This window comes from Salmo trutta, chromosome 7 (genome assembly GCF_901001165.1).
Source record: "Salmo trutta chromosome 7, fSalTru1.1, whole genome shotgun sequence".
Lineage (NCBI taxonomy): Eukaryota > Metazoa > Chordata > Actinopteri > Salmoniformes > Salmonidae > Salmo > Salmo trutta.
The window spans coordinates 56066627-56093748 of NC_042963.1; the positions used below are offsets into that span (position 1 = coordinate 56066627).

A 27122-nucleotide genomic window follows, 5' to 3' on the forward strand; every position below is an offset into this window, starting at 1 on the left:
TGTCAGAGCAAAAATTAAGCCATGAGGTCGAAGGAATTGTCCGTAGAGCTCCGAGACACGATTGTGTTGAGGCACAGATCTGGGGAAGGATACCAAAAAACTCCTGCAGCATTGAAGGTCCCCAAGAACACAGGGGCCGCCATCATTTTTTAATGGAAGAAGTTTGGAACCACCAAGACTCTTCCTAGAGCTGGCCACCTGGCCAAACTGAGCAATCGGGGGCGAAGGGTCTTGGTCAGGGAGGTGACCAAAAAGCCCGACGGTCACTCTGACAGAGCTCCAGAGATCCTCTTTGGAGATGGGAGAACCTTCCAGAAGGACAACCATCGCTGCAGCACTCCACCAATCAGGCCTTTATGGTAGAGTGGCCAGACGGAAGCCACTCCTCAGTAAAAGGCTCAAGACAGCCCGCCTGGAGTTTGCCAACAAGCACCTAAAGACTCTCAGACAATGAGAAACAAGATTCTCTGGTCTGATGAAACCAAGATTGAACTCTTTGGCCTGAATGCCAAGCGGCACGTCTGGAGGAAACCTGGCACCATCCCTACGGTGTAGCATGGTGGTGGCAGCATCATCATGCTGTGGGGATGTTTTTCAGTGGCAGGGACTGGGAGACTAGTCAGGATTGAGGGAAAGATGAACGGAGCAAAGTACAGAGAGATCCTTGATGAAAACCTGCTCCAGAGCGCTCAGGATCTCAGACTGGGGCGAAGGTTCATCTTCCAACAGGACAACGACCCTAAGCACACAGCCAAGACAACGCAGGAGTGGCTTCAGGGCTTCAGTCTCGGAATGTCCTTGAGTGGCCAGCCAGAGTCCAGACTTCAACCAGATCGAACATCTCTGGAAAGACCTGAAAATAGCTGTGCAGCAACGCTCCCCATCCAACCTGACAGAGCTTGAGAGGATCTGCAGAGAAGAATGGGAGAAATTCCCCAAATACAGGTGTGCCAAGCTTGTAGCGTCATACCCAAGAAGACTAGAGGCTGTAATCGCTGCCAAAGATGCTTCAACAAAGTACTGAGTAAAAGGTCAGAATACTTATGTAAATGTGATATTTCAGTTTTTTATTTTCAATAAATTAGCAAAAGTATAAAAATGTGTTTTTGCTTTGTAATTATGGGGTATCGTGTGTAGATTGATGAGGGGGAAAAAACTATTTCACCCATTTTATAATAGGGCTGTAACGTAACAAAATGTTTAAAAAGTCAAGGGGTTTGAATACTTCCCGAATGCACTGTACATTTGATACATACCCCTCTCTCGCTCTACTGCCCCCCCTCTCTTTACTGCCCCTCGCTCTCACCCCCTCTACTGCCTCTCTCTCCCTCTCTCCTGCCCCCCCTCTCTCCCTCTCTCCTGCCCCCCCTCTCTCCCTCTCTCCTGCCCCCCCTCTCTCCCCCTCTACTGCCCCCTCCCTCTCCCTCTCTACTGCCCCCTCTCCCCCTCTACTGCCCCCTCTCTCCCCCTCTACTGCCCCCTCTCTCCCCCTCTACTGCCTGTTGTAGTGGTTGTGAAGACACTCACCGTATCCGTCTCTGTCCGCGGACGTACTGTTGCAGGACGACGGCCGCCTCCCTCATACGGAGGAACGTCCTCCTGTGGCTCCACCCCCTCACATGCTTCTGGATGGTCACACACGCCCCTCGGAGACGATCCAATCGCAGCTTCTCCAAGTACGCCACCTGACCCGCTCGGAAGAAGATCTTGGTCCGGCCAAACTTGTACTGGTTGGAGTCCTGGGAGGGGGAAGTGGGTGACATCAGACACGTTGGTAAAAGGACCTAATATTAAGAACAGATCTACCTGGATACACACTTCAACAGATTCACCGAGGAGACGGTTCAGCGTTGTGTGTTTAGCGCAACTCAATGACTTTTAACCTAAAAATCATTAAATCGATGTCAAACGGGAGACTTTCAACGAATATTCTAAAGTTAAGAGCACAGATCAGAAGAGTGCTATAAAAGCAAGCAAGGGGACAGGGAAGGAGATCAGACAGGGAAGGAGATCAGACAGGGAAGGAGATCAGACAGGGAAGGAGATCAGACAGGGAAGGAGATCAGAAGAGTGCTTGCTATAAAAGTAAGCAAGGGGACGGGGGACAAGGTTGACTCATATCTCTTCCGGCGCCGACAAAGATGGCCGCCTCGCATCGCGTTCCTAGGAAACTATGCAGTATTTTGTTTATTACTGCATGGTCGGAACTAGAAGCGCAAGCATTTCGCTACACTTGCATTAACACCTGCTAACCATGTGTATGTGAGAAATACATTTGATTTGATATCTCCTGCATACGTTCAGCCTTCACCTGAATCAGCCTCTGCAGCACCGTCCTACAAGTCTGCTTCTTGTCGGTGAGAAGCAGCTCCTGTTGGCTCATCAGTATACTGTACCGGCTGTAGAACTCTATGTACGTCCACCTGACAATCAGAACAACAGTTGACTTAATACAAGGTTAAGCTTGTAAGGATGGTTTCCCGGGACACAGATACAAGTCCTGGACTAAAAAGCACTATCAACAAAGATTCTCTGAAAGAGCTTAGTTTTTTAGTTCAGGACTGATTCATCTGTACCCGGGAAACTGGCCCGTAGAGTTCACTGCTGTGTTGTTACTGAAGGACGTATGGAGAGGATGCTGGGTTAAGATCACCTGGAAGGGTAGCTCTGAGCGCTGATGTGAATGGTCTCCAGGACTCCACACGCCCTCAGCTGCTGGACCACCCGCTTAGAGTCATACCTGACAGGACATAATGACACACTCCGGGTTATCAATATGACGTATTGAGAAACACCCCCAAGGCACACTCCGGGTTATCAAGATGGCGTATTGAGAAACACCCCGGAGTGTGTCTTGGGGGAGTATCAAGATGGCGTATTGAGAAACACCTCGGAGTGTGTCTTGGGGGAGTATCAAGATGACGTATTGAGAAACACCCCCAAGGCACACTCCGGGTTATCAAGATGGCGTATTGAGAAACACCCCGGAGTGTGTCTTGGGGGAGTATCAAGATGGCGTATTGAGAAACACCCCGGAGTATCAAGATGACGTATTGAGAAACACCCCGGAGTGTGTCTTGGGGGAGTATCAAGATGACGTATTGAGAAACACCCCAGAGTGTGTCTTGGGGGAGTATCAATATGATGTATTGAGAAACACCCCCAACACACAAAGACTTCAGAATGAACCCTTTGAAGACACAGGAGTACTGGAGTCTTGCCACAGATTTTTTTTAAGCCCCATTTTACACATAATACAATATAAATCTGGAAATACAGCCCAGAGCTGGAAGAGACTGGTCTCTCTCTCATGGGACAGAAAGGAAGTGACAACACAGACTACAGTAGCAGAAGATTGTTGGCGTCCTTTATGACCTCATCCCGTTAGATGTGGAGTATTAAGTAGGTACTGTGCGTGGGTCTACTTACTCGAACGGCATCTTTTCCTCGTTGGGCTTGATGCAGCGTACGTAGTGAGGGGTGGTGGCGTTCAGGGTCTCCATCAGAAGGTACAGAGAACTGCGGAACTGCAGGTTAAGACAGTGTCACACACGGGGGTCCAAGCTCTATAACACATACCATCGCAAAAAGGTGCTTTTGGCTGAATGACTTCCATTTGACAATTTCAATATAGTCTGTACATATAAAATGTTGTTTCAATGATAAGTATAGTAATTCAATTAGTGTTTATCATTTTATTTTCTAAGCGATGTAAACATGATTGGTCACCTACTTTCTCACCCACGGTGGTCCTGAGATTCTTATTGGCTGGTTTCACCCCAGGCCGGGCAGGCCTCACTTTAATGCCTTTACTGCCCACTCCGCCTGGCTCCTCCTCCAGGAAGAAGTTGGCCAGGAGAGGAAACTGGTAGTGTCAGGAAATAGAATGAGTAACACACAACAGTCCAGTATGGGTCAAACAAGGTATGTTTAAAACATGAAATGGGGGGGGGCGCCCATGGTGCCAACCTCGGAAAAGTCATTCACATTTCTTCTCCTTCCTCTATTACTAAATGGGGATAGACCAAATGGTGAAGTTCTATGAAATCTGATAGACATACCAACTATATAGATATCAACCATCAGACAGGGCCTGCAACCGCCTATTAAATGTAGCTTGTTCGAGTTGGAGTTTCCATGTGACTTTATTTTAAAAAGTATTGGGATGATCCATCTGAAAATTAGGAGCTCAATTCCAAAAAGTGGATTATATCAAGATCTGGGCATTGCAAACGAATCCAGACATTCCTGTATTGACTGAAACTTAAATCTCTGGGGATATTCTGGACTCTGATATTGAGGGTTATCATGTGTTCAGAGCTGACAGAGCAGCGGTGGTGGAGTGGCCATTCCTATTATAAAAATGATTTCTGTCTCGTCACTGAAATCCATTTCCTTTGCCAAAAAATTTGAGCTACTATCTTTAAGCTTTTTGTCTGGGGAATTTTTTATTTTTTTATCCATAACTGTTATAGGGGTCTACTGTCCTCCCTCGGCTAACCTTTGTGCACTCGAGGAGTTAACCAGTTTGTCTTCTTTTACCAAATCAGAAGTTACCTGGGTGACCTAAATTATGATTGTATGAAGCAACCAATCTAAAAAAATGTGTAAAACTGAAAAAAAAAACAGTTTTTTTTTTTTTACATGATCTTTAGTTTAGTGATCTTGATTGTATTTCAGCTATCCCTGAACCTGGTTTATCTTTCAGCTTCTTTACAGATCTCTTCAATAATACTGTAGATAATTATGCGCCCTTCTAAATAATGTAGGGTTAAAAGAGAAGAGTACCAGTCAAAAGTTTGGACACACACGTCCCTAGGAGGGGTGCGTCACTTGAGTGGGTTGAGTCACTGACGTGGTCTTCCTGTCTGGATTGGCGCCCCCCCCTTGGGTTGTGCCGTGGCGGAGATCTTTGTGGGCTATACTCGGCCTTGTCTCAGGATGGTAAGTTGGTGGTTGAAGATATCCCTCTAGTGGTGTGGGGGCTGTGCTTTGGCAAAGTGGGTGGGGTTATATCGTGCCTGTTTGGCCCTGTCCGGGGGTATCATTGGATGGGGCCACAGTGTCTCCTGACCCTCCTGTCTCAGCCTCCAGTATTTATGCTGCAGTAGTTTATGTGTCGGGGGGGCTAGGGTCAGTCTGTTATATCTGGAGTATTTCTCCTGTCTTATCCGGTGTCCTGTGTGAATTTAAGTATGCTCTCTCTAATTCTCTTTCTCTCTCAGAGGACTACTTGGCATGATGACTCCTTGTTGTCCCCAGTCCACCTGGCCGTGCTGCTGCTCCAGTTTCAACTGTTCTGCCTGCGGCTATGGAACCCTGACCCGTTCACTGTGATTACTATTATTTGACCCTGCTGGTCATTTATGAACATTCCAACATCTTGGCCATGTTGTTATAATCTCCACCCGGCACAGCGAGAAGAGGACTGGCCACCCCTCATAGCCTGGTTGCTCTCTAGGTTTCTTCCTAGGTTCTGGCCTTTCTAGCCACCGTGCTTCTACATCTGCATTACTTGCTGTTTGGGGTTTTAGGCTGGGTTTCTGTACAGCACTTTGAGATATCAGCTGATGTAAGAAGGGCTATAAAAGTAATTTTGATTTGACCTACACAATCAAGGGTTTTTCTTTATTTTTACTATTTTCTACATTGTAGAATAATAGAAGACATCAAAACTATGAAATAACACATATGGAATCATGTAGTAACCAAAAAAAGTGTTATATTAAAATATATTCGAAATTCTTCAAAGTAGCCACCCATATATATATGGTTGAAAAATGAGTTATGACTCCAACCTAAGTGTATGTAAACCTTCAACTGTGTGTGTGTGTGTGTGTGTGTGTGTGTGTGTGTGTGTGTGTGTGTGTGTGTGTATATATATATACACACACACACACACACACACACACACACACAGTTGAAGGTTTACATACACTTACATTTACATTTAAGTCATTTAGCAGACGCTCTTATCCAGAGCGACTTACAAATTGGGTTGGAGTCATGAAAACTCATTTTTCAACCATGCACAAATTTCTTGTTAACAACCTAAAGTTTTGGCAAGTCGGTTAGGACATCTACTTTGTGCATGACACAAGTAATTTTTCCAACAATTGTTTACAGACAGATTATTTCACTTATAATTCATGGTATCACAATTAAAGTGGGTCAGAAGTTTACATACACTAAGTTGACTGTGCCTTTAAACCCCTTGGAAAAGTCCAGAAAATGATGTCACGGCTTTAGAAGCTTCTGATAGGCTAATTGGCATCATTTGAGTCAATTGGAGGTGTACCTGTGGATGTATTTCAAGGCCTACCTTCAAACCTTCAGTGCCTCTTTGCTTGACTTCATGGGAAAATCAAAAGAAATCAGCCAAGACCTCAGAAAAAAAATTGTAGACCTCCACGAGTCTGGTTCATCCTTGGGAGCAATTTCCAAATGCCTGAACGTACCACGTTCATCTGTACAAACAATAGTACGCTAGTATAAACACCATGAGACCACACAGCCGTCATACCGCTCAGGAAGGAGACGCGTTCTGTCTCCTAGAGATGAACGTACTTTGGTGCGAAAACTGCAAATCAATCCCAGAACAACAGCAAAGGACCTTGTGAAGATGCTGGAGGAAACAGGTACAAAAGTATCTATATCCACAGTAAAACGAGTCCTGTATCGACATAACCTGAAAGGCCGCTCAACAAGGAAGAAGCCACTGCTCCAAAACCGCCATAAAAAGCCAGACTACGGTTTGCAACTGCAAATGGGGACAAAGATCGTACTTTTTGGAGAAATGTCCTCTCGTCTGATGAAACAATAATAGAACTGTTTGGCCATAATGACCACTGTTATGTTTGGAGGAAAAAGGGGGAGGCTTGCAAGCCGAAGAACACCATCCCAACCGTGAAGCACGGGGGTGGCAGCATCATGTTGTGGGGGTGCTTCGCTGCTTGAGGGACTGGTGCACTTCACAAAATAGATGGCATCATGAGGAAGGGTAATTATGTAGATATATTGAAGCAACATCAGTCAGGAAGTTAAAGCTTGGTCGCAAATGAGTCTTCCAAATGGACAATGACCCCAAGCACACTTCCAAAGTTGTGGCAAAATGGCTTAAGGGCAACAAAGTCAAGATATTGGAGTGGCCATCACAAAGCTCTGACCTCAATCCTATAGAAACTTTGTTTTTCAGAACTGAAAAAGCCTGTGCGAGCAAGGAGACCTACAAACAAACCTGAGTCAGTTACACCAGCTCTGTCAGGAGGAATGGGCCAACATCCACCTAACTTATTGTGGGAAGCTTGTGGAAGCTGAAACGTTTGATCCAAGTTAAACAATTTAAAGGCAATGCTACCAAATACTAATTGAGTATGTAAACTTCTGACCCACTGGGAATGTGATGAAAGAAATAAAAGCTGAAATAAATCATTCTCTCTACTATTATTCTGACATTTCACATTCTTAAAATAAAGTGGTGATCCTAACTGACCTAAGACAGGGAATTTTTACTAGGATTAAATATCACGAATTGTGAAAAACTGTTTAAATGTATTTGGCTAAGGTGTATGTAAACTTCTGACTTCAAGTGTATACACTCAGCAAAAAAAGAAACATCCCCTTTTCAGGACCCAGTCTTTCAAAGATAATTCATAAAAATCCAAAGAACTTCACAGATCTTCATTGTAAAGGGGTTGAACACTGTTCATTGAACCATAAACAATTAATGAACATGCACCTGTGGAACGGTCATTAAGACACTAACAGCTTTACAGATGGTAGGCAATTAAGGTCACAGTTATGAAAACTTAGGACATTAAAGAGGCCTTTCTATTGACTCTGAAAAACACCAAAAGAAAGATGTCCAGGGTCCCTGCTCATCTGCGTGAACGTGCCTTAGGCATGCTGCAAGGAGGCATGAGGACTGCAGATGTGGCCAGGGCAATAAATTGCAATGTCCGTACTGTGAGATGTCTAAGACAGCGCTACAGGGAGACAGGACGGACAGCTGATCATCCTCGCAGTGGCAGGCCACGTGTAACAACACCTGCACAGGATTGGTACATTCGAACGTCACACCTGCGGGACAGGTACAGGATGGCAACAACAACTGCCCGAGTTACACCAGGAATGCACAATCCCTCCAACAGTGCTCAGACTGTCCACAATAGGCTGAGAGAGGCTGGACTGAGGGCTTGTAGGCCTGTTGTAAGGCAGGTCCTCACCAGACATCACCGGCAACAACGTAGCCTATGGGCACAAATCCACCGTCACTGGACCAGACAGGACTGGCAAAAAGTGCTCTTCACTGACGAGTCGTGGTTTTGTCTCACCAGGGCAGATGGTCGGATTTGTGTTTATCGTCGAAGGAATGAGCGTTACACCGAGGCCTGTACTCTGGAGCGGGATCGATTTGGAGGTGGAGGGTCCGTCATGGTCTGGGGCGGTGTGTCACAGCATCATCGGACTGAGCTTGTTGTCATTGCAGGTAATCTCAAAGCTGTGCGTTACAGGGAAGACATCCTCCTCCCTCATGTGGTACCCTTCCTGCAGGCTAATCCTAACATGACCCTCCAACATGACAATGCCACCAGCCATACTGCTCGTTCTGTACGTGATTTCCTGCAAGACAGGAATGTCAGTGTTCTGCCATGGCCAGCAAAGAGCCCGGATCTCAATTCCATTGATCATGTCTGGGACCTGTTGGATTGGAGGGTGAGAGCAAGGGCCATTCCCCCCAGAAATGTCCGGGAACTTGCAGGTGCCTTGGTGGAAGAGTGGGGTAACAGCTCACAGCAAGAACTGGAAAATCTGGTGCAGTCCATGAGGAGGAGATGCACTGCAGTACTTAATGCAGCTGGTGGCCACACCAGATACTGACTGTTACTTTTGATTTTGACCCCCCTTTGTTCAGGGACACATTATTCCATTTCTGTTAGTCACATGTCTGTGGAACTTGTTCAGTTTATGTCTCAGTTGTTGAATCTTATGTTCATAAAAATATTTACACATGTTAAGTTTGCTGAAAATAAATGCAGTTGACAGTGAGAGGATGTTTCTTTTTTGCTGAGATATATATACTGCTCAAAAAAATCAAGGGAACACTAAAATAACACATCCTAGATCTGAATGAATGAAATAATCTTATTAAATACTTTTTTCTTTACATAGTTGAATGTGCTGACAACAAAATCACACAAAAATAATCAATGGAAATCCAATTTATCAACCCATGGAGGTCTGGATTTGGAGTCACACTCAAAATTAAAGTGGAAAACCACTCTACAGGCTGATCCAACTTTGATGTAATGTCCTTAAAACAAGTCAAAATGAGGCTCAGTAGTGTGTGTGGCCTCCACGTGCCTGTATGACCTCCCTACAACGCCTGGGCATGCTCCTGATAAGGTGGCGGATGGTCTCCTGAGGGATCTCCTCCCAGACCTGGACTAAAGCATCCGCCAACTCCTGGACAGTCTGTGGTGCAACGTGGTGTTGGTGGATGGAGCGAGACATGATGTCCCAGATGTGCTCAATTGGATTCAGGTCTGGGGAACGGACAAGCCAGTCCATAGCATCAATGCCTTCTTCTTGCAGGAACTGCTGACACACTCCAGCCACATGAGGTCTAGCATTGTCTTGCATTTGGAGGAACCCAGGGCCAACCGCACCAGCATATGGTCTCACAAGGGGTCTGAGGATCTCATCTCGGTACCTAATGGCAGTCAGGCTACCTCTGGCGAGCACATGGAAGGCTGTGTGGCCCCCCAAAGAAATGCCACCCCACACCATGACTGACCCACCGCCAAACCGGTCATGCTGGAGGATGTTGCAGGCAGCAGAACGTTCTCCACGGCGTCTCCAGACTCTGTCACGTCTGTCACATGTGTTCAGTGTGAACCTGCTTCATCTGTGAAGAGCACAGAGCGCCAGTGGTGAATTTGCCAATCTTGGTGTTCTCTGGCAAATGCCAAATGTCCTGCACGGTGTTGGGCTGTAAGCACAACCCCCACCTGTGGACGTCGGGCCCTCATAGAGTCTGTTTCTGATCGTTTGAGCAGACACATGCACATTTGTGGCCTGCTGGAGGTCATTTTGCAGGGCTCTGGCAGTGCTTCTCCTGCTCCTCCTTGCACAAAGGCGGAGGTAGCGGTCCTGCTGCTGGGTTGTTGCCCTCCTACGGCCTCCTCCATGTCTCCTGATGTACTGGCCTGTCTCCTGGTAGCGCCTCCATGCTCTGGACACTACGCTGACAGACACAGCAAACCTTCTTGCCACAGCTCGCATTGATGTGCCATCCTGGATGAGCTGCACTACCTGAGACACTTGTGTGGGTTGTAGACTCCGTCTCATGCTACCACTAGAGTGAAAGCACCACCAGCATTCAAAAGTGACCAAAACATCAGCCAGGAAGCATAGGAACTGAGAAGTGGTCTGTGGTCCCCACCTGCAGAACCACTCCTTTATTGGGGGTGTCTTGCTAATTGCCTATAATTTCCACCTGTTGTCTATTCCAATTGCACAACAGCATGTGACATTTATTGTCAATCAGTGTTGCTTCCTAAGTGGACAGTTTGATTTCACAGAAGTGTGATTGACTTGGAGTTACATTGTGTTGTTTAAGTGTTCCCTTTATTTTTTTGAGCAGTATATATATATATATATAGTTTGTTTGTGTATGTTAAATGTGTATTTTATATTGTATTATACCTAGGTCTCCATATTTCTTCCCCATCAAAATAAAGGTTAAATAAATACAAATAACAATGTAGTAAGCATGTTAAGAAACACACAGAGAAGGAGAGTCCATACCTTACTGGTTCTCATGGTGTCTATCAGCTCTTCATACAGCGTGTCTCTGTTCTTCTCTAGAAAGCCCCAGCACTGATACTCTACCTGTAATTGCACAACGCAGATTTCAAAGCAAAGCCACAGATTTGAGGTATGTATTGGTAAACAGAAAATATTTTTATTTTACAAATGAATTGAAAAAAAATAACTATAAAAACATCATAAATTGGATGTAAAATGAGCAAGGGGTGAATTCCATTGAAATGTAGTCACTTCAGGAAGTAAACTGACATTCCAATTACTTCCTGAAATGACTGAATCGAAATGGAATTCAGTCCAACAGTAATGCAACGGTGACACTGAGTGTGACTGTACCTTATCAGCAAAGTGTTGGATGATGAAGGCTTCGTTGGACATCCTGGGCTTCTCAAACAGAGGGTTGTCAACCAGGTAGTTGTACAGCTTCTGAATCCAGTTCTGATCTGTACCCTGGGGGAACTGGAGAGAGCGAGAGAGCGAGAGAGAGAGAGAGAGATTGACAAAAATAGAACATACAGTATTAGAAATACAAAAAAATATGCCACAGACTCTGGAGTACATATAATCCATGGCGACGGGAGTTGGAGCCTGGTCTCAGCCACTTCGCCCTTTCTATCCAGCCCTCCACCGTGTATCATCCGCTATAAAAACTGACTGGTTCCAGCCCTGAATGCTGATTGGCTGACAGCTGTGGTTTACCTTTATAGTTAAATAAAAAAAATAACAGACTGTATACCACGGGTATGACAAAACATTTAGTTTTACTGCTCTAATTACATTAGTAACCAGTTTATAATAGCAATAAGGCACCTCTGGGGTTTGTGGTATATGGCCAATATACCACTGCTAAGGGCTGTGTCCAGGCACTAAGAACATCCCTTAGCCGTGGTATATTGGCCATATACCACACCCCCGCACGCTTTATTGCTTAATTATTATACATTTTTATTTCACCTTTATTTAACCAGGTAGGCTAGTTGAGAACAAGTTCTCATTTACAACTGCGACCTGGCCAAGATAAAGCAAAGCAGTTCGACACAGTCAATAATACAGTATAAAAAGTCTATATACAGTGTGTGCAAATGAGGTAAGATAAGGGAGGTAAGGCAATAAATAGGCCATGGTGGCAAAGTAATTACAATATAGCAATTAAACACTGGAATGGTAGATGTGCAGAAGATGAATGTGCAAGTAGAGATACTGGGGTGCAAAGGAGCAAGATAAATAAATACAGTATGGGGATGAGGTAGTTGGATGGGCTATGTACAGGTTATACCATGGCATTGTTGAATACCTGTTTCTGATTGGCTTGAAGGGCATTCTGGAGCGTGCATTATTTCCCTATAACGCATGGTATGTTGGGTACAACATCTCCTATTCACTTCCTGACAAACCGTGACTGGAGTTTATCAGTTAATGTATAGGAGATGTTGTACCCACTGTGACTATTAAAACCTACCTAAACCAGAAACCGTGGATAGATGGCAGCATTCTCGCAAAACTGAAAGAGCGAACCATCACATTTAACCATGGAAAGGTGACTGGGAATATGGCCGAATACAAACAGTGTAGTTATTCCCTCCGCAAGGCAATCAAACAGGCAAAACGTCAGTATACAGACAAAGTGTAGTCGCAATTTAACGGCTCAGACATGAGCCTTTTGTGGCAGGGTCTACAGACAATCACGGATTACAAAGGGAAAACCAGCCACGTCGAGGACATCGACGTCTTGCTTCCGGACAAGCCAAACACCTTCTTCGTCCACTTTGAGGATAACACAGTGCCACCGACGGGGCCCGCTACAAAGGACTGTGGGCTCTCCTTCTCCGTGGCCGATGTGAGTAAGACATTTAAACATGTTAACCCTCGCAAGGCTGCCGGCCCAGACGGCATCCCTAGCCGCGTCCTCAGAGCATGCGCAGACCAGCTGGCTGGAGTGTTTACAGACATATTCACTCTTCCTATCCCATTCGGCTGTCCCCACATGCTTCAAGATGGCCACCACTGTTTCCTGTACCCAAGAACTAAATGACTATCGCCCCGTAGCACTCACTTCCGTCATCATGAAGTGCTTTGAGAGGCTAGTCAAGGACCATATCACCTCCACCCTACCTGACACCCTAGACCCACTTCAATTTGCTTACCGACCCAATAGGTCCACAGACGACGCAATCGCCATCGCACTGCACACTGCCCTATCCCATCTTGACAAGAGGAATACCTATGTAAGAATGCTGTTCATTGACTACAGCTCAGCACTCAACACCATAGTACCCTCCAAGCTCATCATTAAGCTCGAGACCCAGGGTCTGAACCCCACCCTGTGCAACTGGGTTCTGGACTTCCTGACGGGCCGCCCCCAGGTGGCCAAACTTTTACAGATGCACAATCGAGAGGATCCTGTTGGGCTGCATCACCGCCTGGAACGGCGACTACACCGCCCGCAACCGCAGGGCTCTCCAGAGGGTGGTGCGGTCTGCACAACGCATCACCGGGGGCAAACTACCTGCCCTCCAGGACACCTACACCACCCGATGTCACAGGAAGGCCAAAAAGATCATCAAGGACAACAACCACCCGAGCCACTGCCTGTTCACCCCGCTATCATCCAGAAGGCGAGGTCAGTACAGGTGCATCAAAGCTGGGACCGAGAGACTGAAAAACAGCTTCTATCTCAAGGCCATCAGACTGTTTAACAGTCATCACTAGTACATTAGAGGCTGCTGCCCTGTATACATGAACTTGAAATCATTGGCCACTTTAATAAATGGAACACTAGACACTTTAATAATGTTTACATACCCTACATTACTCATCTCATATGTATATACTGTATTCTATACTGTATCTTAGTCTATGCTGCTCTGACATTGCCCATCCAAATATTTATATATCCTTAATTCCATTCCTTTAGATTGTGTGTATTGTTAGATATTACTGGTCTGTTGGAGCTAGAAACACAAGCATTTCGCTACACCCGCAATAACATCAGCTAAATATGTGTATGTGACAAATAAAATGTGATATTTGCAAGGTAGAATTAAAACGGCTTTAGTTAATTCTTACATGTCCTATGTTTGAGCTGCTTTTGAAAGTAAAAGTCGAACTGAAAACATTTTTTGGGGCATTGTTGAATTCGATTTTTATAAACGGCAAGCTAGTACTGACGGTTTGGTTAGCTGAGCTAGCAAGTCGGTTTGGTTACCACGGCAACTACTGTCGCTATCTAGTAAACTCGCTAGCTACTTCGGTGGCTGTTGAACACATTTCTACCTGCAAATTAAACACATTTCTAGCGGCAAAATATGTTCAATTATAGCCACGGTATAAAAGGGATAATTAACTCGGGGCTTTATGGGTTCTCTGGAAAATACTGCAACTCCGTGGAAGGTCAGTTTTTACACTCCACTAACACACCTTCCACGTCGTTCATTATTCATTATTAGAGCCCCTAAGTTAAATGATCCCTTTTATACTTCCCACTGTCCTGTCATACAAAAACTATACCACATCCTTGTTAAATACATAAATTGGTCTCACCAGGCATTCTTCATCCAGCAGGTCCAGGATGCCCATTTTAGCTTCAATCAGGTCAATGACCGGCTGGTTGTCATAGAAGTCTATCAGAGTCCAGGGAATATCTTCCTTCATGTATTCCTCCTGTTCCAGCTTAAACACATGCTGATATAGGAAACAGCAGAAAATATCTTGGTTGTAACGACCTTTCAGTGAAAGAAGATTAATTGCTTTCACCACAATTGCGAATAAGAGACATTGGAGACTACGTCCTCCCAGAACCCAATATCACATCTCTACTGGTTGTAGGTACTGGAGTCTGTGTCACGAGATAATACATACCAAGTTGAATTGTTGTTGCAGTTTCTCGTTGGCGTAGTTGATGCAAAACTGTTCGAAACTGTTGACGTCAAATGTTTCAAAGCTGAAAAAAAGAGAGAGGTGCCGCCAAAATGGAGTGAAAAGAACATATGATGATGATGTATACAGTATGCAGTACAACTATCCTACAGTTAATATACAGTTCACTATGCAGTACAACTATCCTACAGTTAATATACAGTTCACTATGCAGTACAACTATCCTACAGTTAATATACAGTACAACTATCCTACAGTTAATATACAGTACAACTATCCTACAGTTAATATACAGTACAACTATCCTACAGTTAATATACAGTACAACTATCCTACAGTTAATATACAGTACAACTATCCTACAGTTAATATACAGTACAACTATCCTACAGTTAATATACAGTACAACTATCCTACAGTTAATATACAGTACAACTATCCTACAGTTAATATACAGTACAACTATCCTACAGTTAATATACAGTACAACTATCCTACAGTTAATATACAGTACAACTATCCTACAGTTAATATACAGTACAACTATCCTACAGTTAATATACAGTACAACTATCCTACAGTTAATATACAGTACAACTATCCTACAGTTAATATACAGTACAACTATCCTACAGTTAATATACAGTACAACTATCCTACAGTTAATATACAGTACACTATGCAGTACAACTATCCTACAGTTAATATACAGTACAACTATCCTACAGTTAATATACAGTACAACTATCCTACAGTTAATATACAGTACAACTATCCTACAGTTAATATACAGTACAACTATCCTACAGTTAAAATACAGTACAACTATCCTACAGTTAATATGCAGTACAACTATCCTACAGTTAATATGCAGTACAACTATCCAACAGGTAATATACAGTACAACTATCCTACAGTTAATATACAGTACAACTATCCTACAGTTAATATACAGTACAACTATCCTACAGTTAATATACAGTACAACTATCCTACAGTTAATATACAGTACAACTATCCTACAGTTAATATGCAGTACAACTATCCTACAGTTAATATGCAGTACAACTATCCTACAGTTAATATACAGTACAACTATCCTACAGTTAATATACAGTACAACTATCCTACAGTTAATATACAGTACAACTATCCTACAGTTAATATACAGTACAACTATCCTACAGTTAATATACAGTACAACTATCCTACAGTTAATATACAGTACAACTATCCTACAGTTAATATACAGTACAACTATCCTACAGTTAATATACAGTACAACTATCCTAGTTAATATACAGTACAACTATCCTACAGTTAATATACAGTACAACTATCCTACAGTTAATATACAGTACAACTATCCTACAGTTAATATACAGTACAACTATCCTACAGTTAATATACAGTACAACTATCCTACAGTTAATATACAGTACACTATGCAGTACAACTATCCTACAGTTAATATACAGTACAACTATCCTACAGTTAATATACAGTACAACTATCCTACAGTTAATATACAGTACAACTATCCTACAGTTAATATGCAGTACAACTATCCTACAGTTAATATGCAGTACAACTATCCTACAGTTAATATGCAGTACAACTATCCTACAGTTAATATACAGTTCACTATGCAGTACAACTATCCTACAGTTAATATACAGTACAACTATCCTACAGTTAATATACAGTACAACTATCCTACAGTTAATATACAGTACAGTATGCAGTACAACTATCCTACAGTTAATATACAGTACAGTATGCAGTACAACTATCCTACAGTTAATATACAGTATACTATGCAGTACAACTATCCTACAGTTAATATACAGTACACTATGCAGTACAACTATCCTACAGTTAATATACAGTATACTATGCAGTACAACTATCCTACAGTTAATATACAGTATACTATGCAGTACAACTATCCTACAGTTAATATACAGTATACTATGCAGTACAACTATCCTACAGTTAATATACAGTTCACTATGCAGTACAACTATCCTACAGTTAATATACAGTACAGTATGCAGTACAACTATCCTACAGTTAATATACAGTACAGTATGCAGTACAACTATCCTAGTTAATATACAGTACACTATGCAGTACAACTATCCTACAGTTAATATACAGTACACTATGCAGTACAACTATCCTACAGTTAATATACAGTATACTATGCAGTACAACTATCCTACAGTTAATATACAGTATACTATGCAGTACAACTATCCTACAGTTAATATACAGTATACTATGCAGTACAACTATCCTACAGTTAATATACAGTTCACTATGCAGTACAACTATCCTACAGTTAATATACAGTACAGTATGCAGTACAACTATCCTACAGTTAATATACAGTACAGTATGCAGTACAACTATCCTAGTTAATATACAGTACAGTATGCAGTACAACTATCCTAGTTAATATACAGTACACTATGCAGTACAACTATCCTACAGTTAATATACAGTTCACTATGCAGTACAACTATCCTACAGTTAATATACAGTATACTATGCAGTACAACTATCCTACAGTTAATATACAGTTCACTATGCAGTACAACTATCCTACAGTTAATATACAGTTCACTATGCAGTACAACTATCCTACAGTTAATATACAGTACACTATGCAGTACAACTATCCTACAGTTAATATACAGTACAGTATGCAGTACAACTATCCTAGTTAATATACAGTACAGTATGCAGTACAACTATCCTAGTTAATATACAGTACACTATGCAGTACAACTATCCTACAGTTAATATACAGTACACTATGCAGTACAACTATCCTACAGTTAATATACAGTACAGTATGCAGTACAACTATCCTACAGTTAATATACAGTACAGTATGCAGTACAACTATCCTACAGTTAATATACAGTACAGTATGCAGTACAACTATCCTAGTTAATATACAGTACAGTATGCAGTACAACTATCCTAGTTAATATACAGTACAGTATGCAGTACAACTATCCTACAGTTAATATACAGTACAGTATGCAGTACAACTATCCTACAGTTAATATACAGTACAATATGCAGTACAACTATCCTACAGTTAATATACAGTACAATATGCAGTACAACTATCCTACAGTTAATATGCAGTACAACTACCTACAGTTAATATACAGTATACTATGCAGTACAACTATCCTACAGTTAATATACAGTACACTATGCAGTACAACTATCCTACAGTTAATATGCAGTACACTATGCAGTACAACTATCCTACAGTTAATATGCAGTACAACTATCCTACAGTTAATATACAGTATACTATGCAGTACAACTATCCTACAGTTAATATACAGTACAATATGCAGTACAACTATCCTACAGTTAATATACAGTACAATATGCAGTACAACTATCCTACAGTTAATATACAGGAGTACACTATGCAGTACATCTATCCTACAGTTAATATACAGTACACTATGCAGTACAACTATCCTACAGTTAAGAGTACACTATGCAGTACAACTATCCTACAGTTAATATACAGTATACTATGCAGTACAACTATCCTACAGTTAATATACAGTATACTATGCAGTACAACTATCCTACAGTTAATATGCAGTATACTATGCAGTACAACTATCCTACAGTTAATATACAGTTCACTATGCAGTACAACTATCTTACAGTTAATATACAGTACAACTATCCTACAGTTAATATACAGTTCACTATGCAGTACAACTATCCTACAGTTAATATACAGTATACTATGCAGTACAACTATCCTACAGTTAATATGCAGTATACTATGCAGTACAACTATCCTACAGTTAATATACAGTTCACTATGCAGTATAACTATCCTACAGTATACTGTGCAGTACAACTATCCTACAGTAAATACAGTTCACTATGCAGTACAACTATCCTACAGTTAATATGCAGTATACTATGCAGTACAACTATCCTACAGTTAATATACAGTACACTATGCAGTACAACTATCCTACAGTATACTATGCAGTATAACTATCCTACAGTTAATATGCAGTATACTATGCAGTACAACTATCCTACAGTTAATATACAGTACAACTATCCTACAGTTAATATGCAGTACAACTATCCTACAGTTAATATACAGTACAACTATCCTACAGTTAATATACAGTACCCTATGCAGTACAACTATCCTACAGTTAATATACAGTTCACTATGCAGTACAACTATCCTACAGTTAATATGCAGTACAACTATCCTACAGTTAATATACAGTACACTATGCAGTACAACTATCCTACAGTTAATATACAGGAGTACACTATGCAGTACATCTATCCTACAGTTAATATACAGTACACTATGCAGTACAACTATCCTACAGTTAATATACAGTTCACTATGCAGTACAACTATCCTACAGTTAATATACAGTTCACTATGCAGTACAACTATCCTACAGTTAATAGAGTACACTATGCAGTACAACTATCCTACAGTTAATATACAGTATACTATGCAGTACAACTATCCTACAGTTAATATACAGTATACTATGCAGTACAACTACCCTACAGTTAATATACAGTACACTATGCAGTACATCTATCCTACAGTTAATAGAGTACACTATGCAGTACAACTATCCTACAGTTAATATACAGTATACTATGCAGTACAACTATCCTACAGTTAATATACAGGAGTTCACTATGCAGTACAACTATCCTACAGTTAATATACAGTATACTATGCAGTACAACTATCCTACAGTTAATATACAGTACACTATGCAGTACAACTATCCTACAGTTAATATACAGGAGTTCACTATGCAGTACAACTATCCTACAGTTAATATACAGTATACTATGCAGTACAACTATCCTACAGTTAATATACAGTACACTATGCAGTACAACTATCCTACAGTTAATATACAGTACACTATGCAGTACAACTATCCTACAGTTAATATACAGTACAATATGCAGTACAACTATCCTACAGTTAATATACAGTTCACTATGCAGTACATCTATCCTACAGTTAATAGAGTACACTATGCAGTACAACTATCCTACAGTTAATATACAGTATACTATGCAGTACAACTATTCTACAGTTAATATACAGTATACTATGCAGTACAACTATCCTACAGTTAATATACAGGAGTTCACTATGCAGTACAACTATCCTACAGTATACTATGCAGTACAACTATCCTACAGTTAATATACAGTACACTATGCAGTACAACTATCCTACAGTTAATATACAGTATACTATGCAGTACAACTATCCTACAGTTAATATACAGTATACTATGCAGTACAACTATCCTACAGTTAATATACAGGAGTATACTATGCAGTACAACTATCCTACAGTTAATATACAGTATACTATGCAGTACAACTATCCTACAGTTAATATAACTGACACCAATGTATTTTTGAAGAAGGTTTTGAACGATTGTGACATTGTATGTGGTCGATTTCTCTCACTTTAGTTTAATGTACTTAAAATATCGTTGTGACTAAAGAGCGTCTGTAATGTCATGTATTCAAATTACCCATAGATATCCAGTACTCCTATGAAGGAGTGCTGTTTCCCTGGGACCTGCAGGGCTGCGTTGATCTTATGGATGACGCAGTCAAACAGGTGGGCGTAGATCTGCTTGGCGAGGGCATCTCTGGCGTTCACCGCCCGCTTGCTGGTTACCGGCTTCACCACCGTCTCTGCCACCATGACGAACCGGCGGTGGCACAGCCAACGGGTAACACCGTCAGGGCTGACCCCGAGAAGGTCACAAAAGGCTGCCATGTGGGGATCACTGGACTGGAGGGAGGGGAGGGAGAGAGGGTTGGCTTTCAGTTGCTAATAAAGATATAACTATTTGTAGGTGGATAGCTACGTGCATCGCTACGGTCACCCTCGACCCAGATGACACCTGGGCTTTTCTGGGTCTATGGTACTGACCGTGTCTTTTGCGTGTGTTACGGTGTAAAGCAGTGATCATCAACCTTTTCTGAGGCAAGATCACTTTCTGAGGCAAGATCACTTTCTGAGGCAAGATCACTTTCTGAGGCAAGATCACTTTCTGAGGCAAGATCACTTTCTGGAGGCAAGATCACTTTCTGAGGCAAGATCACTTTCTGAGGCAAGATCACTTTCTGAGGCAAGATCACTTTCTGAGGCAAGATCACTTTCTGAGGCAAGATCACTTTCTGAGGCAAGATCACTTTCTGAGGCAAGATCACTTTCTGAGTCAAAATGCATGCCGAGATCTACCGCTCTGATATTTTTATTAACAAGACTTAAACAAAAAGGTAAGCCTGTGCAACATTAACCAATTAAAAACAGTACTGTAGCAAATAGGTTTGTGCAGTAAGCTATAGACCCAATACATTTTCACCGCATACTGGCTTTGCTTGAATTTACCTGACAATGCATTGTGGTTCAGGATATTCTTTTCCAATTCTATTTCTAAATTACTTGTGATACACAGCTGAGTGAGCATACATTTAAATAATTTGCTTTTTATTTTACTGGGCTGATGGTGCCTGCATCTGATGGTCAGTCTCAGCGAAGGGAGAGAGCAGCAGACTGAGGGTCCGTCTCAGCAGAGGGAGAGAGCAGCAGACTGAGGGTCGGTCTCAGCAGAGGGAGAGAGCAGCAGACTGAGGGTCGGTCTCAGCAGAGGGAGAGAGCAGCAGACTGAGGGTCAGTCTCAGCGGAGGGAGAGAGCAGCAGACTGAGGGTCAGTCTCAGCGGAGGGAGAGAGCAGCAGACTGAGGGTCAGTCTCAGCGGAGGGAGAGAGTAGCAGACTGAGGGTCAGTCTCAGCAGAGGGAGAGAGCAGCAGACTGAGGGTCCATCTCAGCAGAGGGAGAGAGCAGCAGACTGAGGGTCCGTCTTTCAACATCCCTCCTCTCTCCCTTTCCTCCACTGACACACACTGACCAACAAGGGACAGTCTTCCAGCTGATGGCGAAACTCAAGTTGCACCACATTATTTCTGCCTCATGCACAAATTCATGTTGTTACTCCTATTAAGGGAGAAAGTTAAATATTCCTTGATATTAAAAAAAGACCCAAGCCGCTAATAATAACAACGCCGCCTACAGATACACTTTCCTACTCATTCATTACTGCTGCACTGCTTGTTGTAGCGCTGAGTGGAAATAGGAAGAACAACACTTTTATAAACCATAAAATGCATGAAAACAAAGTGTTGACAGCGCTGACTAAGACCTTAAACATGAAGTCACTCATAAAAGCAGCAGCTCTTTGCTGTATTCGTTGACAGTCTCTCTAGTTATGGTTTTAAACGTTTTGAAATGTCACAGTATTAACTCTGCCGTATCTTTCTTTATTGCCTGCTACGTTACTGCAGACTCGGTCATCTGAGCAATCTGATTGGCCAGCGGTAGACATAGTGCACTTGATTTCCTCTCCAGGCCCACCTGGAAGGCAGAGTTTGTACCTTCAGACACATGAAATGGCAACAGTTTGCCTACCCGGTGCGCAGGGCAGCTGAATTGGCTGCACCTACCCACCAACAGCCCGAGACTAATGAAACAAATAGGAACACAAAGCTTTATCGTTGGGTTTTTTACAGAAATGTTTGGGTTCGACTAGAACGCGATCGACCGGTTGGTGTAAAGGGTTGTGAGTTGGATTTGCACTCTGTCACATAACATTGGCTTGATATGCGTTTCCCCCGTGAAAAACACAAGTTAGACTTACACTAATTGATGACCTGTCTGATCCAACGTTTCTGATCTCTACATTTCCCAGGTGTAGAATCCCAGCCAGCACCTTGAACACATCAGCCTGGAAGTCCTCCGTTAACCCTGCAGGGAGGACAGAGGACAGTCAGGGGAATACCACTGCATTCTGCAGACATACCTACATAAAGGACTTCATAACACATTCATAACACATACATAAGACAGGGGAATACCACTGCATTCTGCAGACATACCTACATAAAGGACTTCATTACCCATACATAACAGGGGAATACCACTGCATCCTGCAGACATACCTACATAAGGACTTCATAACACATACATAAGACAGGGGAATAAGACTGCATCCTGCAGACATACCTACATAAGGACTTCATAACACATTCATAAGACAGGGGAATAAGACTGCATTCTGCAGACTTACCTACATAACACATACATAACAGGGGAATAAGACTGCATCCTGCAGACATACCTACATAAGGACTTCATAACACATTCATAAGACAGGGGAATAAGACTGCATTCTGCAGACTTACCTACATAACACATACATAACAGGGGAATAAGACTGCATCCTGCAGACATACCTACATAAGGACTTCATAACACATTCATAAGCCATACATAAGACAGGGGAATAAGACTGCATTCTGCAGACATATCCTACATAAGGACTTCATAACACATTCATAAGCCATACATAAGACAGGGGAATAAGACTGCATTCTGCAGACATATCCTACATAAGGACTTCATAACCCATACATAAGATAGGGGAATAAGACGGCATTCTGCAGACATACCTACATAAGGACTTCATAACACATTCATAAGCCATACATAAGACAGGGGAATAAGACTGCATTCTGCAGACATATGCTACATAAGGACTTCATAACACATTCACAAGCCATACATAAGACAGGGGAATAAGACTGCATTCTGCAGACATATCCTACATAAGGACTTCATAACACATTCAGAAGCCATACATAAGACAGGGGAATAAGACTGCATTCTGCAGACATATCCTACATAAGGACTTCATAACCCATACATAAGACAGGGGAATAAGACGGCATTCTGCAGACATACCTACATAAGGACTTCATAACACATTCATAAGCCATACATAAGACAGGGGAATAAGACTGCATTCTGCAGACATATCCTACATAAGGACTTCATAACACATTCATAAGCCATACATAAGACAGGGGAATAAGACTGCATTCTGCAGACATTCCTAGGTGAATAGCGAGTTAAAGAAATCCATTGATATTTTAGTCATTTAATATCCGCTCTTATCCAGAGATACTTACAATCCGCTCATTCAACTTAGTTTAGTAAGTAAACCACAACCATCATCCCTGCTAAATATTCTGCAATATTTGGTCCCCATTTACAAATGCATGGTCATCAAACAAACGTCTGACAACAGTACATGTTGATCTGAGCAGTAGGTTGACCTAAAGAGTGACGAACAGAGTGACGAACAGAGTGACGAACAGAGTGACGAACAGAGTGACGAACAGAGTGACGAACAGAGCGACGAACAGAGCGACGAACAGAGTGACGAACAGAGTGACGAACAGAGTGACGAACAGAGTGACGAACAGAGCGATGTCTCTCACCCAACAGAGAGAAGGTCCTGCGTGTCTCCTCCATGTCCTTCCTATCATCCACGCCCTCGATACCAGTCTCCCCTCCCATACTGGTGTACCTGAACTCATCTGCCCTCACTGGAGAGAGACAAGCACACAGACACACGTTCATTAGCATGTTATTGACCTAACCCATACATTTCAGTAGCCTACATTATTTGATCTGTTGTCAGGATGTCAGTGTAACTACTGACTCATCTGGTTGAAAAACGGTGAAACACAAATAAATAAATAAATAATAATTGAGATGACTTTCATGGCCTAGTCAGAGGCCCCATCTACCGTCCCCCCAGGGGCCCCATCTACCGTCCCCCCAGGGGCCCCCATCTACCGTCCCCCCAGGGGCCCCATCTACCGTCCCCCCAGGGGCCCCATCTACCGTCCCCCCAGGGGCCCCATCTACCGTCCCCCCAGGGGCCGTATCTACCGTCCCCCCAGGGGCCGTATCTATCGTCCCCCCAGAGGCCGTATCTATCGTCCCTCTATCATCTACAGTTAATACAGTAGCAGAACTGCCAAGCCCCAGGGTTTAACAGGTCCCTCTTGCTAAATATATATTTATTTTTTATCTCAATGGAGACAAACCTGAAGAATTACAGATGAAATAAATTCCAGTCACTCACACAGTCTCAGGCTCTTGAACTCAGGCTGGTCTGCACAGGCACACATCTGGTAGAAGATGTGATAGTTTCTCTCACTCTCTGACTGAAGAGAAAGAGACAGCGTTACTTTTTAAAGGCATGCAATGATTTAAGACCTGTTTGTGTTGGTCGTTGTCATGGCAAGGAGATGGCAAGACAACACAAAAACGGATCTGGAACCAGGCTAGCAGTGGCTCACTGAACCCCTTCCAAATGGTAAACATGATTCAACTATACAGTAGCTACGCTACCTTATACACCATGCTCTACCAACTGGGAAGGCTATACAGTAGCTATGCTACCTTATACACCATGCTCTACCAACTGGGCCACAGGGAAGGCTATACAGTAGCTATGCTACCTTATACACCATGCTCTACCAACTGGGAAGGCTATACAGTAGCTATGCTACCTTATACACCATGCTCTACCAACTGGGAAGGCTATACAGTAGCTACGCTACCTTATACACCATGCTCTACCAACTGGGAAGGCTATACAGTAGCTACGCTACCTTATACACCATGCTCTACCAACTGGGAAGGCTATACAGTAGCTATGCTACCTTATACACCATGCTCTACCAACTGAGCCACAGGGAAGGCTATACAGTAGCTATGCTACCTTATACACCATGCTCTACCAACTGAGCCACAGGGAAGGCTATACAGTAGCTATGCTACCTTATACACCATGCTCTACCAACTGAGCCACAGGGAAGGCTATACAGTAGCTACGCTACCTTATACACCATGCTCTACCAACTGGGCCACAGGGAAGGCTATACAGTAGCTATGCTACCTTATACACCATGCTCTACCAACTGGGCCACAGGGAAGGCTATACAGTAGCTATGCTACCTTATACACCATGCTCTACCAACTGAGCCACAGGGAAGGCTATACAGTAGCTATGCTACCTTATACACCATGCTCTACCAACTGAGCCACAGGGAAGGCTATACAGTAGCTATGCTACCTTATACACCATGCTCTACCAACTGGGCCACAGGGAAGGCTATACAGTAGCTATGCTACCTTATACACCATGCTCTACCAACTGAGCCACAGGGAAGGCTATACAGTAGCTATGCTACCTTATACACCATGCTCTACCAACTGGGCCACAGGGAAGGCTATACAGTAGCTATGCTACCTTATACACCATGCTCTACCAACTGGGCCACAGGGAAGGCTATACAGTAGCTATGCTACCTTATACACCATGCTCTACCAACTGGGCCACAGGGAAGGCTATACAGTAGCTATGCTACCTTATACACCATGCCCTACCAACTGGGCCACAGGGAAGGCTATACAGTAGCTATGCTACCTTATACACCATGCTCTACCAACTGGGCCACAGGGAAGGCTATACAGTAGCTATGCTACCTTATACACCATGCCCTACCAACTGGGCCACAGGGAAGGCTATACAGTAGCTATGCTACCTTATACACCATGCCCTACCAACTGGGCCACAGGGAAGGCTATACAGTAGCTATGCTACCTTATACACCATGCTCTACCAACTGGGCCACAGGGAAGGCTATACAGTAGCTATGCTACCTTATACACCATGCTCTACCAACTGGGCCACAGGGAAGGCTATACAGTAGCTATGCTACCTTATACACCATGCTCTACCAACTGGGCCACAGGGAAGGCTATACAGTAGCTATGCTACCTTATACACCATGCTCTACCAACTGGGCCACAGGGAAGGTTATACAGTAGCTATGCTACCTTATACACCATGCTCTACCAACTGAGCCACAGGGAAGGCTATACAGTAGCTATGCTACCTTATACACCATGCTCTACCAACTGGGCCACAGGGAAGGCTATACAGTAGCTATGCTACCTTATACACCATGCTCTACCAACTGGGCCACAGGGAAGGCTATACATTAGCTATGCTACCTTATACACCATGCTCTACCAACTGAGCCACAGGGAAGGCTATACAGTAGCTATGCTACCTTATACACCACATATAAAAATCAGAGAATCAAGTATGTGATGTATGACCTGGGAAACCACTCTAGATTTCTCCAGGAGATACGTCCTCATGTTGGCTCCGATGATCTGATATCTCTTGTCGAAGCTGATCTCTGTGTACTTCCCAAAGCGACTGCTGTTGTCGTTCCTGGTCGTCTTGGCATTTCCTATTGCCTGACAACAACAACAAAAAAAAACTCATATTACAAGTTTGTCCATCATAGTTGAGGATAATCAAAACACATTGTAGATGTATCATTAAGATGTATCAGAAGTACGGTGGCTGGTGAGGCCAATCTGTGCGTGGAACACTGTGGCACATTGGAC

General features: G+C 42.9%; 1 protein-coding gene across 2 annotated transcripts in view; it reads right to left on the bottom strand.

Moving 5' to 3' along the window:
• The window catches only part of LOC115196560 (unconventional myosin-Vc), a 59652-nt gene that overhangs the window by 18993 nt on the left and 13537 nt on the right, over positions 1-27122 (bottom strand). For both annotated transcript variants that reach the window (XM_029757392.1, XM_029757391.1), the window contains exons 6-19: positions 26826-26969; positions 24778-24859; positions 24125-24232; positions 22483-22589; positions 20307-20572; positions 14686-14767; positions 14368-14508; positions 11164-11286; positions 10810-10893; positions 3734-3865; positions 3430-3527; positions 2654-2740; positions 2312-2423; positions 1528-1739 (exon numbers count right to left, since the gene is read on the bottom strand). In XM_029757392.1, the coding sequence (XP_029613252.1) occupies positions 1528-1739; positions 2312-2423; positions 2654-2740; positions 3430-3527; positions 3734-3865; positions 10810-10893; positions 11164-11286; positions 14368-14508; positions 14686-14767; positions 20307-20572; positions 22483-22589; positions 24125-24232; positions 24778-24859; positions 26826-26969 (1778 nt within the window). The remainder of the gene's footprint in view (positions 1-1527; positions 1740-2311; positions 2424-2653; positions 2741-3429; positions 3528-3733; positions 3866-10809; positions 10894-11163; positions 11287-14367; positions 14509-14685; positions 14768-20306; positions 20573-22482; positions 22590-24124; positions 24233-24777; positions 24860-26825; positions 26970-27122) is intronic.